Below are 18,742 nucleotides of genomic sequence, written 5' to 3'. Positions count from 1 at the left end.
ACATTTCCTTCCTGAGCATTGGTCTGCATATGGTAAGCTGGTCACTGGAACCCAAATGCTAGATAGTTGTCCATCCATGTCAATTTGCAGATAACTATGCTGAGCATGGAAGGATGGAGGGGGTATTTATAAGAACCCACGAGCCAACTGTCTAAGTCCTAGGAGGTAAAAGCATAGGGTGCTATGTGAAGACATTGTGCACCTAAGATATACCCACAGTTATGTCTACAGGAGCTGATAAAGTGACTGGTATTGTTCATCCACTGTCCTAACATTGGAAAATTATTTCAAAAATGCTTCTCTGGAAATGTTCTTGCACGTAAGAAAAATCTTGTAAATAAGTACATTAGTTTTCCCTCTTTACATCTATCCCCATACTCAAAATGAGAACAATAGCAATATAGGCTGAGAACTCACAAGGTATTAGCATCTTCCAGGATTTTTACATTGCACGAGGTGCTTTAGAAGCCATCTATTTTCAGACTTGCTTTGTTTATTTTAATTCCAGTTAGTTAACATACCATGTTATATTAGCTTCAGGTGTACAATATAGTGATTCAAAACTTCCGTACATCACCTGGTCGTCATCACAAGTGCCCTCCTTAATCCCCATCACTTATTTTACCCATTCCTCCACCCTCCTCCCCTCTAACCATCAGTTTGTTCTCTATAAATCAAAATTTCATTTTTTGTGGTAGTGTCTTTTTCAGAATGTTAATTGATTCTTAAATTTTGTTAGCTGTTCAGTAGCTTAAGGATTACCCTAAAGTGTTTTATTTGCAGTAACAATTTTGAGTAACTATCGGTTTTTTCTCTGTAACTAAGAATCTGCTTCTTGATTTATCTCTCCTCTCCCCTTTTTTCCCTTTGCTAGTTTGTTTTGTTTCTTAAATTCCACATTTGAGTGAAATCATGTAGTATTTGTCTTTCTCTGACTGATTTATTTTGATTAGCATAATACATTCCAGCTCCATTCACGTCATTGCAAATGGCAAGATTTCATTCATTTTTATCACTGAATGATATTCTACTATATATTGGAATATATATAATATATATATATATATAACCTCTCCTTTACCCATTCATCAATCAATAGACACTTGGGCTACTTCCATATCTTGGCTATTGTAAATAATGCTGCTATAAACATAGGGGCATGCATGTAGCCCTCTGATTTAGTGTTTTTATATTTTTTGGGTAAATACCCAGTAGTGTGATTGCTAGCTTGTAGGATAGTGATACTGATAATTTTTTGAGAAACACCCATACTATTTCCCAGAGTGACTACACCAGTTTCCCTTCCCACCAACAGTGCTCAAGGGCTCTCCTTTCTCCATATCCTTGCCATCACCTGTTGTTTCTTGTGTTGTTGATTCTAGGCACTCTGACAAGTATGAGGTTGTCGTTTTAATTTATACTTCTTTGATGGTAAGTGATGATGAACATCTTTTCAGATGTCTGTTAGCTATCTAAATGTCTTCTTTGGAGAAATGTCTCTTCATGTTTTCTGCCCATTTTTTCATTGGATTATTTGTTTATCCAAATAATTATTTGTGTTGAGTTTTATAAGTTCTTTATATCTTTTAGATGCCAGCCCTTTATCAGATATGTCATTTGCAAATATCTTCTCCCATTCCAAAGGTTGCCTTTCAGTTTTGTTGATTGTTTCCTTCATTGTGCGGAAGCTTTCCATTTTGATGAAGTCCCAGTAGTTTATTTTTGCTTTTTTTTCCCTTGACTTGGGAGACATATCCAGAAAAAAAGTTGCTATGGCTGATGTCAAAGAAATTATTGCCTGTGCCCCCTTGAAGAATTTTTATGGTTTCAGGTCTCATGTTTAGGTCTTTAACCCATTTTGAGTTTATTTTTGTGTATGGTGAAAGAAAGTGGTCCAGTTTCATTCTTTTTCATGTTGCTGTCCAGTTATCCCAGCACTAGTTATTGAAGAGACTTTTTCCCATTAGATATTCTTTCCTGCTTAGTTGAAGATCAATTGACCACATAGTTGTGGGTTTATTTCTGGGTTTTCTATTCTGTTCTGTTGATCTCTGTGTCTATTTTTATGCCAGTACCATACTGTTTTGATCACTACAGCTTTGTCATAGAACTTGAAGTTGAGAATTGTGATGCCTCCAACTTTGCTTTTCTCTTTTGAGGTTGCTTTGGATACTTGGGGTAAAAAATTTTAGCATTTTTGTTCTAGTTCTGTGAAAAATGCTGTTGGTATTTTGATAGGGATTGCATTAAATATGTACATTGCTTTCAGTAATATAGACATTTTAACAATATTTGTTCTTCCAACCCATGAGCATGGAATGTCTTTCCATTTCTTTGTGTCATCTTCAATTTCATTCGTCAATGCTTTTTACTCTTCAGAGTACAGGTCTTTCAATTATTTGTTTAGGTTTATTCCTAGGTATCTCATTATGTTGGTACCATTGTAAATGGGATTGTTTTCTTAATTTATCTTTCTGCTGCTTCATTATTGGTATATAGAAATGTAGATTTCTGTACATTTATTTTGTATCCTATGAGTCTACTGAATTTGCTTATCAGTTCTAGCTGTTTCTTGGTTGAGTCTTTTGGGTTTTCTTTTTTTTTTTTTTTTTCTTTTGGGTTTTCTATATATAGTATGATGTCATCTGCAAATAGTGAAAGTTTTACTTCTTCCTTACTGATTTGAATCTTGTTGTTGTTGTTGTTGTCTGATTGCAGTGGCTAGGACTTTTATGTTAAATAAAAATAATGAGGGGCTCCTGACTGGCTAGGTTAGTAGAGCATGTGACTCTTAACCTTGAGATCATGAATTTGAGTCCCATGTTGGGTGTAAGAGATTGCTTAGATAGATAAAGTTTTTAATTAAAGATTTTATGTATGTATGTATGTATGTATTTAGAAAGCATGCCATTGGTGGGGGGGGGTGCAAAGGGGAGGGAGAGGGAGAGAACGTCCAGAAGACTTGGTTGAGTGCAGAGCCAGAGTCAGGGCTCAATCCTATCACAAGATCATGACCTGGGCTGAAACCAAGAGTCGGGTGCTCAACTAACTGAGTCACCCAGGCATCCCCCCCTCCCAAAAAAAAAAAAAAATTTAAAAGTGATGAGAGTGGCCCTCCTTGTCTTGTTTCTGATCTTAGGGGAAAAGTTCTCAGTTTTCCTCACTAAGGATTATGTTAGTTGTGGGGTTTTTTTATATGGCCTTTATCATGCTGAGGTATGGCCCTCTAAGCCTATTTTGCTAAGGGTTTTTAGCATGAATGGATATTACACTTTTGACAAATGCTTTTTTGGCATCTATTGAAATGATTACATGGTTCTTATCCTTTCTCTTTTTTGATGTGGTGTATCACATTGATTGATTTGAGAATACTGAATCACCTTTACAATCCAGGAATATATCCTACTTGATCATGGTTAATGATTTTCTTAATGTATTGTTGAATTTGGTTTGCTAATGTTTTGTTGAGAATTTTTGCATCTATGTCCATCAGGGATATTGGCCTATAATTTTCTTTTTCAGTGGTGTCTTTATCTGGTTTTGGTATCAGAGTAATGCGACCTCATAGAATAAATTTGGAAGTGTTCCTTCCTTTTCTATTTTTTGGAGTAGTTTGAGAAGAATAAGTATTAAGTTTTCTGGAAATGTTTGGTAGAATTTGCCTGTGAAGCCATCTGGTACTGCTTTTCTTTGTTGGGAGTTTTTGATTTCTGATTCTTTTTCTATGCTGGTTATCGATCTCTTCAAATTTTCTGTTTCCTCCTGTTTCAGTTTTCATAGTTTATATGTTTCTAGGAATTTATCCATTTCTTCTAGGTTGTCCAGCTTATTGGCATAGAGTTTTCATAATATTCTTTTATAATTATTTCTATTTCTGTAGTGTTGGTTGTTATTTCTCTTCTCTCAGTTGTCATTTTACTTATTTGAGTCCTTTCTCTTTTTTCCTTGATAAGTTTGGCTAGCGGTTTGTCAATTTTATTGATTGTTTTCAAAGAACCAGGTCCTGGTTTCATTGATTTGTTCTTTTGGGTTTTCTTTTTAGTTTCTGCATCATTTACTTCTACTCTAATCTTTATTATTTTGTTCCTTCTGCTGGTTTTAGGTTTTGTTTGTTGTTCTTTTTCTGGCTCCTTTCAGTGTAAGAATGTTTATTTGAGATTTTTCTTGCTTCTTGAGAAAGGCCTGTATTGCTATAAATTTCCCTCTTAGAACTGCTTCCGCTGCATCCCAAAGGTTTTATACTGTTATGTTTTCATTTTCATTGGTTTCTGTGTATTTTTTATTTCTTTTTCTTTGTCTGGTTGGCCCATTCTTTTTTAGTAGAATGCTATTTAACCTCCATATATTTGTGGTCTTTCCAGATTATTTCTTGTGATTGACACCTAGTTTCATAGTGCTGTGGTCAGAAAAGAGGAATGATACAACTTTAATCTTGATTTTGTTGAGGCTTGTTTTGTGGGCTAATATATGGTCTATGCTGCAGAATGTTTCAGGTGGACTTAAAAAGAATGTATATTCTGCTGTTTTAGGATGGAATGTTCTGAATATATCTGTTAAATCCATCCAGTACAGTGTGTCATTTAAAACCATTTTTTCCTTATTGATTTTCTGTTTAGATGATCTGTCCATTGAGGGGTATTAGGGGTATTAAAGTCCCCTAATATTATTGTTTTATTATAGATTATTTCTTTATCTTTGTTATTAACTGTTTTATGTATTTGGGTATATAATTATTTATATTTGTTATATCTTCTTATATATCCCCTTTATTATTATATGTCCCCCTCCTGATCTCTTTTTACAGTCTTTGTTTTAAAGTCTATTTTGTCTGATATAAGTATAAGCTATCCCAGCTTTCTTTTGACATCTACTTGCATGATAAATGTTTCTCTGTGCCCTCACTTTCAATCTACAGGTGTCTTTAGATCTAGAAAGAGTCTCTTGTAGGCAGCATTTAGGTGAGTCTTGTTATTTTATCCATTCTGTCAGTCTGTATCTTTTGATGGGAGCATTTACAACATTTACATTTAAAGTAATTATTGATAGATATGTACTTATTGTCATTTTATTATTTGTTTCGTGGTTGTTTTGGAAATTTTTCTCTGATCCCTTTCTTCTTTCTTTCTTTCTTTCTTTCTTTCTTTCTTTCTCTTTCTTTCTTTCTTTCTTTCTTTCTTTCTTTCTTTCTTTCTTTCTCCTTCTCTCCTTCCTTCCTTCCTTCCTTCCTTCCTTCCTTCCTTCCTTCCTTCCTTCCTTCTTTCTTTCTTTCTTTCTCTTCTACATATAGTAGTCAATAACAGGTTGTTGGTCATTTAAGTTTGAACCCTTTCTTTACTCCTTCTCCTTCCCACATGTTAGGTTTATGTTGTTCTTTTTTACATCTTTTTATTTTGTGAGTTCTTTGCATGATTTTTTATAGGAATATTTGTCTTTACTGCTTTTGTGTTTTCTACCATTATACTTTGACTTTTGGTCTGTGCTTTCCACTTAAACAATCCCCTTTAACATTTCTTGCAGTCCCTCTTAATATCTCTGGTTTAGTGGTAATGAACTTCTTTAGTTTTTGTTTGTCTGGGAAACTATCTCTCCTTCTATTCTGAATGATAGCCTTGCTGGATAGAGTATCCTTGGCTGTAGATTTTTCTCATTCAGAATTTGTATATATCATGCCACTTTCTTCTGGTTTGCAAGGTTTCTGCTGAAAAATCCACTGATAGCCTTATGGGATTTCCCTTTTATCTGTCTTCTTTTGTCTTGCTGCTTTTAATTTTTTTTCTTTATCACTACATTTTCTCATGTTATTTACAATATATTTTGGTATAGATCTGCTTTTGTTGATTCTGTTGGGGGTTCTCTGTGCCTACTGGATCTGGATATCTGTTTCCTTTCTCAGATTTGGGAAATTTTCAGCTATTATTTCTTTTTTAAAAAAAAAGATTTTATTTATTTATTCATGAGAAACACACACAGAGAGAGAGAGAGAGAGAGAGAGGCAGAGAGAGAAGCAGGCTCCTCTCAGGGAGCCCGATGTGGGACTCAATCCCAGATTCTGGGATCACGCCCTGAGCTGAAGGCAGACGCTCAACCGCTGAGCCACCCAGGTGTCCCCTATTATTTCTTCAAATAAATTTTCTTCCTCCTTTTCTCTCTTCTTCTTCTGGGATCCCTCTACTCTGAATGCTATTATATTTGATGGAGTCACTGGTTTCCCTAAGTATATTCTCATTTTGCATAATTCTTTATTCTCTCTTTTATTCAGCTTGATCACTTTCCACTGCTCTGTCTTATAACTCATTAACTCATCCCTCTGTTGCTTCTAGCCTGCTGTAAATTCCATCAAGTGTGTTGCTCATTTTGTTTACTGAGCCATATATCTCTGCTATGTTATCCCTTATCTCTGCGTTAAGGGTCTCATTCATGTTGTCTGCTCTTTTCTCAACTAGTAAGTATCTTTATGTTTATTACTTTAAATTCTCTAACAAGTATGTTATTTATATCAGCTTTACTTAGATCTCTAGTAGTGACCTTGTCCTATTCTTTCATTTGGGACAAATTGTTCTTTCTTCTCATTTTGTCTAAGTCTCTGTGACTGTGTTAAGAAAGTCAGCTACATCTCCTGTTCTTAAGGATAATGGCCTTATGAAGAAGAGGTCCTGTAGTGCTCTGCAGTGTAGTGTCACCTGTTCCCCAGGGCCTGGCACTTCACAGAGAGGCTCCAATATGTTCTGCATGTGCTTTGCTGTTGTTCCCTAGCCACTTTATCCTTTAGGCCAGTCATCTTCAGAGGTTCTTTCTGTCTGTTGTGGGCAATGTTTGGTCCCTGGCCTGAATGTGTAACTTTCTGACTAGGGGTCCTCGAACCTGCTCATGAGACCTATTACCACTGCCTCCAGAACCAAAGCCTTACAAATTCCTGTGTCAGGAGATGTGGTGTGAGCTGGGGTTTGAGCCAGTCTTCTTGGGGAGGGGCCCCGTCATGCTGGAATTTAGGCAAACATGACTGACAAGGATGGTTACACTGGAGTGCAGGGCTTAGTGTAAACAAGTTAGGTAACAAGTTGTCAGTGCTGGGCTGGTTACTATAGATGCCTCTGTGTTTATGCTGAGGGGCAGTGCAGGGAAATAGTGCCTGCCATACCTGGAGGGGTCTCTCTGTGAATGTTGTTTCTCTGGAACACACTCCAAAATGAGCAGATAACCTCTCTACTGTGTACCCCAGGCACTCTTCAGCTCACTGTTTCCATGTTGCTTGTATGTAGGTTGTTTGCTTGACTTTTATCCAAGAGGAGCCCCAATATTCACCAGGTTCTCCTGGAGCCAAGACCACTGACCTTTAGAACTCAAGGCTTTAAATCCCACTGATTACAAGAACTCATGAAATTTGGGCCCTCTTGCTTTCTAAGACAATTGGAATGGGGATTTGTTTTCCTCATGCACTCTCCTGTGTGTGAGTCTGTCTCTCACCCTTCTCTACAACAGTGGCTCACTCCCCACCACAGCAGCCATGACCTGTTTCTCCCAAACTGAGTCTCTGTACTTCCTACCTTTTTCAGTGTGGCCTCTTTTCTGTCTTTAGTTGTAGGGTTTGTTCTCCCACTCTTCAGGTTGCTTTCTAGGGTGTTTAGGATGATTTGATAGTTATCTAGTTGTATTTGAGGGACGAGACAAGGCTAGGATCCTCCTACTCTGCTGTCATCTTCCAACCTCATAAATTCTTTTTGGACATTTTAAACATCATTCCTGAAGGCATCTTTTATACAATGAGTTTAGCCATTGGTACTGGGTAAAAAAAGAAAAGTAAGATCAGGCCCTATCCAGATTATCCCCACATTTGCTAAAGCTGAAGATAAGATTAAAGGTTTACAAAATTTCTTACTTGGTTAGTAAAGGATAATTTTGTCATTTTATTTGAATAGAGATAAAAAAAAACAACCCTTTCTATCTTTTTTAGAATCCTAACAGTAGTACTTGTTTAAACTTCTTGAAGTTACTTAAAAAATGTCTTTCATCCTTGCTGAGGTCAAGTCACCTTCTCACATGGGATTATCTTCTATTTCAAGTTTAAGTTTGATGAAAAAAAAAAAAAAAAAAGAAGAGGTTTCTTAAGAGAAATTGAAGCCAACAGGCTTTTTTGTTATTCTCAGCATAGTGTCATGGAAAATTCCAGTGTCAGTAATATGACAATAGATACATTTTTGGGAAATGAAATCTTTTGCTTTTTCATAGCTGAATATTCATATTCTTAGCTGAATAATCATTATATTCTTGTTCCTAAGGTATGAAATAATGAATTTCAAGGAAATGGGAAAGGATTATTTTGATTATATCAATGTTGGAAGTTGGGACAACGGAGAATTAAAAATGGATGATGATGAAGTATGGTCCAAGAAACACAACATCATCAGATCTGTGTGCAGCGAGCCATGTGAGAAAGGCCAGATAAAGGTAAAAGTGGAGTCCATTTTTTAAAATTTTTGTTGTAAATTCCAAAGTGTTCATTATCATTGGCTATTTCTTTTTTAAAAAGATTTATTTATTTATTTGAGAGACAGAGAATGTATGTGTGCTCATGCAGTGGGGGAGGGGGTTGAAGGAGCAGATGGGAGGGAGAGAAGGGAAAGAATCCCAGGCATACTCTGCACTGAGCGTGGAGCCTAACATGAGATTCAGTTTCATGACACTGAAATCATGATCTGAGCTGAACCAAGCGCTAGATGCTCAAACAACTGGGCCACCCAGGCAGCCCATCATTGGCTATTTCTAAAACTTTTGGATATTTGTCTTACCTTTTACATTATAAGCTTCTAATGTCAGAAATTGTGTTTTGTGTTTTTGGAGGGGGGTTGTTTTGCTTTTTTTTTTTTTTTTAACTTTTCTCTCAATTCCTTTTGATAGTATGACCCACAATAGACTTAGGAGTTGTACTAATTGAACCAGTTGATGAGTCATGTTTACCCACACCCTTTATACTCATGTAAGCCTCTCAAAGACATGCTTCCTAGGGATAAATAGCTCACAGCTGGAAACCACATTAATTTCTAATTAACTTAACAAATATTTATCAAACTCCTACTAATGTAATAGTTTATATCAATGGGGCGAAAAATAAGTAACACACATTTATTGCCAAAGATCTATAGTCTAACTGAGGAAAAATATCTTGGGCACAAATAAGCAACATTATATAAAATGTGATGACTTCATTAAGAAAGAAAAAAACCAGAGCTATATAAGTTCATATAAAAGAAAAGGAGAAAAGAAAAGAAAAAGAGACATTTCTTCTGAGTAAAATGTCAGACACTGGACCATGAAGAATGGGTATAATTTCAGAGAGAGATGTGTAAAAATGATCATGTAAGTAGAAGGAACAGTAATTAGAAAGATACAGAAGTAGTATCCCGAATAACAGTGAATAATCTAGGGTTCCTTGCTTTAAATAGTTATTTTAAAAGAGAGAATTGGAAATGATAGCTTGAAGCCATATTTGTGGAGAGTTTTGAATGTCATACTAAGCAGGTTGACTTAATTTTTATTAACCGGGAGTCAGAATAATCTTGGCAAAGATGTTGACATAAACTGGACTATAGTAGGTGAAGATGCATGAGTTGTTATAAAACATGAGTAGAGAAAGAAGAGAAAGTAAGAAGGACACTGTGATAATGGTGACAAGAACCCTGGATTATGGAGGAACAGTGAGAATGGAATGGGAGCAGGGGCAATATTTGAGAGAAGTATTATATAGAGAGTATACTCAATCAGCCCTGGCTATCAATTGGATGTAGAGTTGGAGAAGAAAAGCCCATGATAATCAATTGCAATTTTAAATCTTAGTAACTAGAAAGTGCCATTGTCGAGCATAGAAAAATGGGAATGGTTTTTAAAGAAAGTCAGTGGGTTAGTTTGGAAGCCTGTTAGTTTTGAGATATCTAGCCAGTAATAGAAAACATCAGTCTATGACAATGAGAAATAAGGCTGAAGATACAGATTTAGAGCTTAAGTTGGAGCTGTTGGAGTATATCAGTCACTGAACCTGAAAGTATACAAAGAAAATAAATGTGGATCAAGAATAGACATTGAAGATCTGCTTTGAAAGCATAAAGGAAAAAAGAAAAGATAGAGTGAAGGACAACAGGGCCTGGGAAAGATAGATAACTAGAGAGTATACTGTCATGTAAGGTGGTGGTCAATGGAAGAGAGAAGTTAAGGAAGACAAGGACCGAAGGAAAGAGGAAAATTGGGGTTAGCCAATTTTCATCGGGGGCCTTCTTGAGGCAGGATTTGTAGATTAAACAGGATAAAATGGTAACTGAGCAATAAGAAGTGTGGTGACATGCAGGTAAGAGGCAGTCCTGCTAGTTTGAGGACATTGAAAAGTTACTTTTAGAGTAAGTAAATTCTGGCCACACTTAGAGGAAATAAATCAGTGAAAGAAAGAATGAAAAAAATAATAAAAATAGAAAGAAGTTTAGCTATTGAGGTATAATGTCCTCGGGGAAGAAAAATGGTATCAAAATAATTTATTCATCAAATAGTTATTAAAATATGATAGTACCACATTTCAGGCGGTGTATACACCTGGAGCAGTTGGCCTTGATCTTTTCAGTCTACTTCATGTTTACTCTGTTTGGAACATTTGATGTGTTCATTGATTGGTGATTACAAATGAAAGTGAAATAATTCAGTATTAATTGTAAGATCTTCAAGGGGTAGTTCTGAAGATTTGGTAAGCATAAGACAAGAAGGAAGCCAAGGTAAATAAAGATAAATATAAATGTATTAATATCTTCTAAATGGCACAGTAGCTTATAGAGTAGCTAAAAATTTCTGTATGTTTTGTTATGATATACAAGGGTTAGGAAACAACAGTCCCCGTGACAAATCCGATCTGCTACCTGTTGCTGTAACTAAAATTTTATTGAGGGGCATCTAGGTGGCTCAATTGGTTAAGTGTCTGACTCTTGATTTCAGCTCAGGTCTGATCTCAGGGTCCTGGGATCGGGCCCACACTGGGCTCAGTGCATGGTAGGGAGTCTACTTGAGACTCTCTCTTTCCCTCTCCCTTTGTCCCGCCCCCTCACTATGTGTCCTCTATCTCTGTCTCTGAAATAAATAAATAAATCTTTTTAAAAATAAGGCTTTATAGAAGTATAATGCTTATTTGTTTATGTATTGTCTATGCCTGTTTTCATACTATAATAAATAGAGTTGAAGAGTTGAATTGCCATAAAGACTATATGGCCCACAAAACCAAAAATATTTATTGTCTGGTCCTTTGCAGATAAAATTTGCTAACCCTTAATATTCAGTGACAGTCTGCATCTTGTCCAGTCATCTTACAATTAGAATCTGTATGTGAAATTCTTTTTAGACTCACTCAGAATATTGATTGTTCAGAATTTCCATTTCCTCCTGTAGAAAGATTAGGTTGTATAAATTATCACATGGATGTTATTTGTTTTGACCTTTCACAGCAATACAGTTTAAACCTATAGCTTCAAAAAGCTGAATGGCTGATTTGGGAGATTTTTTTATATATCCTTTCTACCCCATTCTACTGGGAATAACTTACTTGATGGAAGAATATGACTCTCTATTATGATATTTTTAGTACTAGTTTATTTGTAACATTTAATTACCTTTTTTAATCACAAATTTTATTTTTCTAACCATATATCATTTTTCCCTCTATTAAATAAATAATTGACAACATTTTCTTAATATGGTTTAAGGGTGTCATTGAGCAATTTCATTAAAGATGTCAACACCTCGTGCCATTGTTTAGATTTGTTAATTCAGTGCTCATGGAAATACACTTGGTCTAGCAAAGGTTCAAATATGTTACATATTGTTATTCATAAAGAAATCACCACTACTTCCAGGGTCTTAAAAAAGAATGAGAATCACTATGTAATGGAATTGTCAAAAAAAAAAAAATGGAATTGTCACTTTCTCTTCTAACTCAAAATGAATGTGAAACAGAACATATACAACAAATGAAAAAAGTAATACAAATCAATTCTAAATGATCAGAAGCAGACATATCGAGCTGTCACCACTGATTCAAAAAAAGAAAAAGACTGTAATATTGGGATTATTTTTGGAAAAGGAAATGATCATATTTTGGTTTAAAAAAATAACGTGAAATTTACAAACCAATGCAAGCTAAAGCACAGGAAATAAGCATATTCCTAAAAGGAAAAATGTACCTGCTTTTGTTTGCCATGCCCCGGTAAGAAAGAGAATCTTGCAATATTTCAAATGTGATTGCTTGCATTACAAAATCTAGTAATTATCCAACAATAGTTTTATCAAATGTGGTTGAAATTACCTTACAATCAAATGTATTTCTCTATATAAATATTTATATGCATATTACTAATAAATCAGGTTACATTTAGAGTGTCCTACCATTTACAAATCACTGTGCTATTTTATTTAATCAACAGGAAATCCTATAAAGCTAGATATTGTTTAAAAAGCATTGATCTTGGTTTGAAGAAACAAAATCAGCTGAGGGACTGTTCAAAGCTGCACAGTTGTTTTAGTGGCTACAAGTAGGGGCACCTCTTGATTCTCAAGGCCAAGACTCTTTCTACTACATCTTTCAAAATATCATGAACTCTATCTTTATTGTTTTTAAGTTTTATTTTAATTCCGGTTAGTTATACATACAGTGTTATGTTAGTTTCAGCTGTGCAATATAGTATGAAATTCAGCATTTCCATGCATTACCCAGTACTCACCATGATAGGTGTACTCCTTAATCCACACCAGCTATTTCACCATCCCCCCAACTACCCCTGAATTCAACCTTTATACAGACCAATAAGGCTCAGCGTTTATGAGCATGAGCCCTGAAGTCCAAGGGCTGTTATATGATCCTTCATTTACCCATATGTGTTATGTAAGCTCAGTTCTAACCCTAACCTTAACCCCTTAAAAAAAAAAAAAAAGAACAAAATAAACCCACCACCTTATACTACTTTCTTGTTTTAATGAGATAACAGCATACGGCAGGCAGAAAACAGCCAATAAGTAGTATTATTATGAAGAATACTTTAGGTAAATTGAGAAGGTCTAATTAACAACTCTGCCTCACTTATCTGGTTATTTTAAGGAAAGGATGATCCAGAACTTTTTGTCATCATTCTCTCCTTGTGTGATTGCAGTATCAAGAGCCAGCAAAAGGGATAGAAAATATAATGAAAGAGGTGCCAGTTTACGATCGTACATGGCTATCGGTATCTAGACATTTTACTATCGAAGGTCAGTAATAGAGTCAGCACTGAGGACGAGAAATATATAGTGTAATCATTGCTGTTTCTGGTTAGTACTGGTTATTAATCACAGTTTTAATTATTTATAGGAATGTTTAATGAATGCTATCTCTATTCCACAGAGGCTATTCATGCAACAGTGGTGGAAAAAACTAAAAGACATCTATTTCTAAAGAATAACATCTGGAACTCCTTCAACTGTTAAATCATTTCAATTATTTTCCATTGCCGTAAAAAAAATCAAACAGATGAAGGGGTGTATAATAGCTTCAATGACCTTATTCACCATCATCCCAAGCAAATCAAAGCTACTTGAATAGGAAAGAATGAGCTGTGAGTTATTGAACCAGATTTTGAGTAGAAACAGAGACCAAAGAGATGAACTCCAGAAAAAAAAAATCATGTTCTACCTCTTAATTCAATAGAAATTCCTAATGATTTTTAAATCAATATGGATAGATTTTTGAACTTTAGCAGGTATATGATGCTTTTTGCTAACAATTATTTAACTGGTGGAGGGAAACCAAGGTAAATTCAAAAAGCAAAAGTTTTAATTTTAGGGAAAGACAGACACAGACTCTGAAGAAAATTCAGTTATAAATATACATATGTAAATGAATGTGTATTTATATATGAGCACAAACACAGGCACTTAATTAAATATAGATATCTAAGAATAAGTATACAAAGACTTGCATTTAATTTCATTCTAGACCCTGTCATCAACTAATTTTATGATGTTGGACTGATCATTCAAAATCAGCTTCAGTTTCTTTGATTATAAAATGAGAATATTAATATTTATACTGCCTATCTGATAGCATTTGAAATAATTTATGTGAAAGCAAGCCATTCCTGCTTTGCAAAACAGCATATTTGAATAATGGATTGCTGAGTTTTTATCTATACAAAAAATAATCGAAATTTTAAATATTTACCTTAGGTGATCCGGAAGGGAGAAGTCAGCTGTTGTTGGACCTGTACACCCTGTAAAGAGAATGAGTATGTCTTCGATGAGTACACCTGCAAGGCGTGCCAGCTGGGGTCGTGGCCCACTGATGACCTTACAGGTATATGTATCACAGTGTCATCTTGGGTACATGCCTCAAAAATCAACTGCAAAAGGACATAGACATGGGTGGAGGGGGTGTCACATCTCCAAGTATTTCTCATCTTGGTGGTCTTGTTCATGTGACAAAGAATTTCTTTAGGGACAGAAGCCTTCCCAGTGCCTGAGCTAATCATGAAAATATGTCTCAGAGAGAGATTGGTCAATATTCCCTCGGGGGGCGGGGGGGCGGGGGAGCGGTGCTGGGTGGCTCAGTTGGTTAAGCATCTGCCTTCAGCTCAGGTCATGATCTCAGGGTTCTGGGATGGAGCCCCACTTCAGGCTCTCTGCTCAGCAGGGAGCCTGCTTCTCCCTCTCCCTCTGCCACTCCCCCTGCTCGTTCTCTCTCTCTCTCTCTCTCTCTCTCTCTCTCTCTCTCTCTGCCAAATAAATAAATAAGATCTTAAAGAAACTATTCCTGCCCTCACCCCCAAAATAGATGAGAATTCCTAAGTTTTCTGCTGGACATTTTTCAGCCCATTCTCAGGATATTCCCAGAGTTGGGTAGAAATTTGTCTAAAACTTCACTACGCTTAGTACTTTTCCTTAGTCTCAGCCAGGAAGCTCTCAATAATGAGTTTTCAAATAATGCTGGCATAAGGTAAAACTCATTTTGGCTGGGTGTTTTGTTTCTGTTGGTGTTGTTTTGTTTCTTTGGCTTTTGTATTTTGGTTTGGGGTTTTTTTTCTCCCAGATATGTAAAGGAATATGTCATTGTTCTCAAGATTATATTTCAGAGCTATTTCTAATTTTTACGTATAAAAACAGAATATGGGCAGCTCCGGTGGCCCAGCGGTTTAGCGCCACCTTCAGCCCAGGGTGTGATCCTGGAGACCCGGGATCAAGTCCCCTGTGGGGTTCCCTGCTGGAGCCTGCTTCTCCCTCTGCCTGTGTCTCTGCCTCTCTCTCTCTCTCTCTCTCGCTCTCTCTCTCTCTCTCTCTCTGTGTGTGTGTGTCTGTCATAAATAAATAAATAAAATCTTTTTAAAAAACACAGAATAGGGCAGCCCTGGTGGCTCAGCGGTTTAGCGCCGCCTTCAGTCCGGGGCCTGATCCTGGAGACCCGGGATCGAGTCCCACGTCGGGCTCCCTGCATGGAGCCTGCTTCTCCCTCTGCCTGTGTCTCTGCCTCTCTCTCTCTCTCTGTCTATCATGAATAAATAAATAAAATCTTTAAAAAAAACACACACACACAGAATATAATACCTTTCATCTTTCCTTCCAGTTTATTCAGTAAACATTTATTACATGCCTTATTGCCTACCATTGAAATAAAGATATAAAAATAAAGATACAACATTTATCTTAAAGAATAAGGGGGCGCTTGAGTGGCTTAGTCAGCTGCTTAACTGGTTGAGTAGAATCAAAATCATTTGATTTTGGCTCAGGTTGTGATTTCAGGGACCTGGGATGGGACCCTGAGGTGGGCTCCACACTCAGCTAGAAGTCTACTTGAGTATTCTCTCATTCTTCCCCACCCCCCCCTAAAATAAATAAATCAATCTTTAAGGAAAAGAAGTTAATAAGGGAGGCAAAAAGGTAAAAATATTAGTACAATATATTAAAGAGGAGATTTGTGGACATGAGATATGAGGAAAGAACCTAGAAGACTACATTTTCAAGAAGAATAAGAGAAAAAACAGTCTAGGCAGAAGGCCCACCATGTGGGATATGGTTTTACAATGAACATAGATCTAGTATAAAACTCCTAGAGGCTAAAAGATCATAAAATCATCAGTGTTAGACTCTATCCCTCACAGGATGAGAGATTAGCCATGGTAGTTGTATTAACAATTCCGAAAGCCTGGTTCTAAAACTCCTGTGATCCTGGACCTTTTGAGACCAGCTCACATTAAGACTTTGCTTCTGTGATTGGTATTTATAGAGAAGACTTCCCTTTTCTTAAAAAAATTAAGAAAACATCCAAATGCTGGGGCATGTGGGTGGCTCAGATGGTTAAGCATCTGCTCTCAGCTCAGGTGATGATCCTGGGGTCCCGCGATGGAGCCCCACATAGTGCTCCCTACTCAGCAGGGAAACTGCTTCTCCCTCTCCCTCTGCCTCTCCCCCTGTTTGTGCTCTCTCTGTCGCTCTCTCTCAAGTGACTAAAGGAAAATTCTTTTAAAAAAAGAGAAAAAGCATCTAAGTGCCTTCTGATAGCATTTGAGACCTGTTTTCACCATCAAACAATGAGCTTTCTGATACCCATACATCCTGATATCTCCAGGGCTAACTCAGTGCTGAACATAATGTCTTCAATAAACTTAGTTGAATGGATGAGCTACACAGCACACACACACACACACACACAGACACACACACACACACACACATTATGTTTAATATGAAGTAAAAGAACAAGAATTTTAAAAATGAAAATATTAAGGAAAACATAATTTAAATTTGTAGTTATAAAAGTTCTCTTTGAAGAAGTGAAAAATAGTTGGGGCCTAAATGATAAATAGAAATAGCTAGCTAAGAATAGTGAGAAGGGCATTCTGGCTGAGGCATACATAAGGTCTGTGTATATATATATATCCTTATAGAACATGTTCAGGATGAGTGATGAGTGTTTGGTATGAAGTATAATGAGAAACCATTGCAGGGAGTATAGTAGGAAAAAAACCACAACATGATTATATGTATATTTTCAAAAATACAATTCTGGTAGCTATACAGGACAATAATTTGGAAAGGAATGAAAAGTGGAAGAGGGCCACAGGTTGGGTGGTTACTACAGGTTGCTACTGCAGGTAAGAATACTTAGTGTCTTGGACTAAACAGTGCATTGAAAGATTTGAGATATACTTTTGAAGTAGAATCACCAGGGCATACTGGTGAATTGGCTGCAGTGGATATTAAGGGTACCAAATTTTCTCCCTTGAAGACTGAAAAATAAATGCATTCTTTGACAAAGATCAATAGTTTGGTTTTAGACAGATCAGTTTGGGCAGCCCGGGTGGCTCAGCGGTTTACCACTGCAGCCTTCAGCTCAGGGCCTAATCCTGGAGATCCAGGATCGAGTCCCATGTCAGGCTCCCTACCTGGAGCCTGCTTCTCCCTCTGCCTGTGTCTCTGCCTCTCTCTCTCTGTCTCTCATGGAAAAATAAATAAAATCTTTAAAAAAAAAAAAAAAAAGACAAGATCAGTTTGACATGTCTTTAATTAATTTAACAAATGAAATATGAAATAATTAATTTAACAAGCCCCTTAATTTGAGCCAGAAAATGTAATGGGAACTGTAAATACAGTCAAAGTTTTCAAGAAACTTATAATCTAGTGAGATAAAAAGTAAACAACACAGTGTACTAAAGTGCTGCAGGTAGATAAGGAATGAACAAAGTATTATGGAAGAATGAAGAAGAGCATGCTTAACATGGAGAAATTGAGAAAGTTTCATCTTGAGGTGCAATCTTCAGCTCACTTTTTAAAAATTGAAGAAGTTCATATTAGAAAGAGTATGCAACATCAAGGCTTTGAATGATACCACCATTCTCCTAGATGCCCTAATCAAAATGAAGTCCGCCATCTTAGACTCTTCTCTATGCCTGGCCACCCATATCCAGTCACTTATCAAGCTGGGGTATTTGAATCACTAAATATCCTTATTCCCTCCTTTCCTGTCCATTTGTACAACTCTTCCCTTGACTAGGTTCTCATCATCTCACATTCGAGCATTGCAATTGTAATTCGAGCATTGTAATTTCCCAGTGTATTTCCTTACTATCAAATGTATGCCACTTTTCATCTTGCTGCTGGATAATGTACCCAAAATACGTATTTGTCTATTTTACTTCATTGCCCAGCATTTATCATTGTTTTTGTATCTCTACTGTATGTACTCCAAGTTTTTCAACATGGCATACAGAATTCCCTCTCATTCTCGCCCTCTTATCGTATAGTCTCAGTCACTACCATTTTTATAACTCTCATTTTACCTTCTAGCACCAAAGGCTGTTTATAATACTTATCTGACACAATGACATTTTGTTCCTCCATGTCCATATATGTGTTATCTTCTCTGCTAAGAAGGCACTTACTCCTCTTTACTTGAGTAACTCCTACTCATCCTTCCTTACTCTGTTCAGATGTCACCTTCTCTATGAAATCTTTTTTGGTGTACTTCCCTCTTTACATCAGTTTTCAAATTGGATTTTAATGGCCTTTATCTTTATCTGCCTCTTGTACTGAATCATCAGTTTCTCAAGGACATAACTATATCTCAATCATATTTTCATTCCCAGATTCTAACGTGATGCCCGGCACAGAGTAGGCACTCAGTGAATGTATGTCAACCTGCAGGAAAATTATAGGGAGGGTAACAAATGAAGACAAAAGTACATATTAGGGCCATCCT

General features: G+C 36.4%; 1 protein-coding gene across 5 annotated transcripts in view; it reads left to right on the top strand.

Annotated features, from left to right (window-relative positions):
* The window catches only part of GRM5 (glutamate metabotropic receptor 5), a 511,936-nt gene that overhangs the window by 415,187 nt on the left and 78,007 nt on the right, over positions 1 to 18,742 (top strand). For all 5 annotated transcript variants that reach the window (XM_072794970.1, XM_072794971.1, XM_072794973.1 and 2 more), the window contains exons 6-7: positions 8,277 to 8,445; positions 14,221 to 14,347. In XM_072794970.1, coding sequence (XP_072651071.1) covers positions 8,277 to 8,445; positions 14,221 to 14,347 — 296 coding nt within the window. The remainder of the gene's footprint in view (positions 1 to 8,276; positions 8,446 to 14,220; positions 14,348 to 18,742) is intronic.

This window comes from Canis lupus, chromosome 23 (assembly GCF_048164855.1).
Source record: "Canis lupus baileyi chromosome 23, mCanLup2.hap1, whole genome shotgun sequence".
NCBI classification, from domain to species: Eukaryota; Metazoa; Chordata; class Mammalia; order Carnivora; family Canidae; genus Canis; species Canis lupus.
Note: the sequence above shows the minus strand (reverse complement) of the source record. Positions and strands in the feature narration are given on the sequence as shown.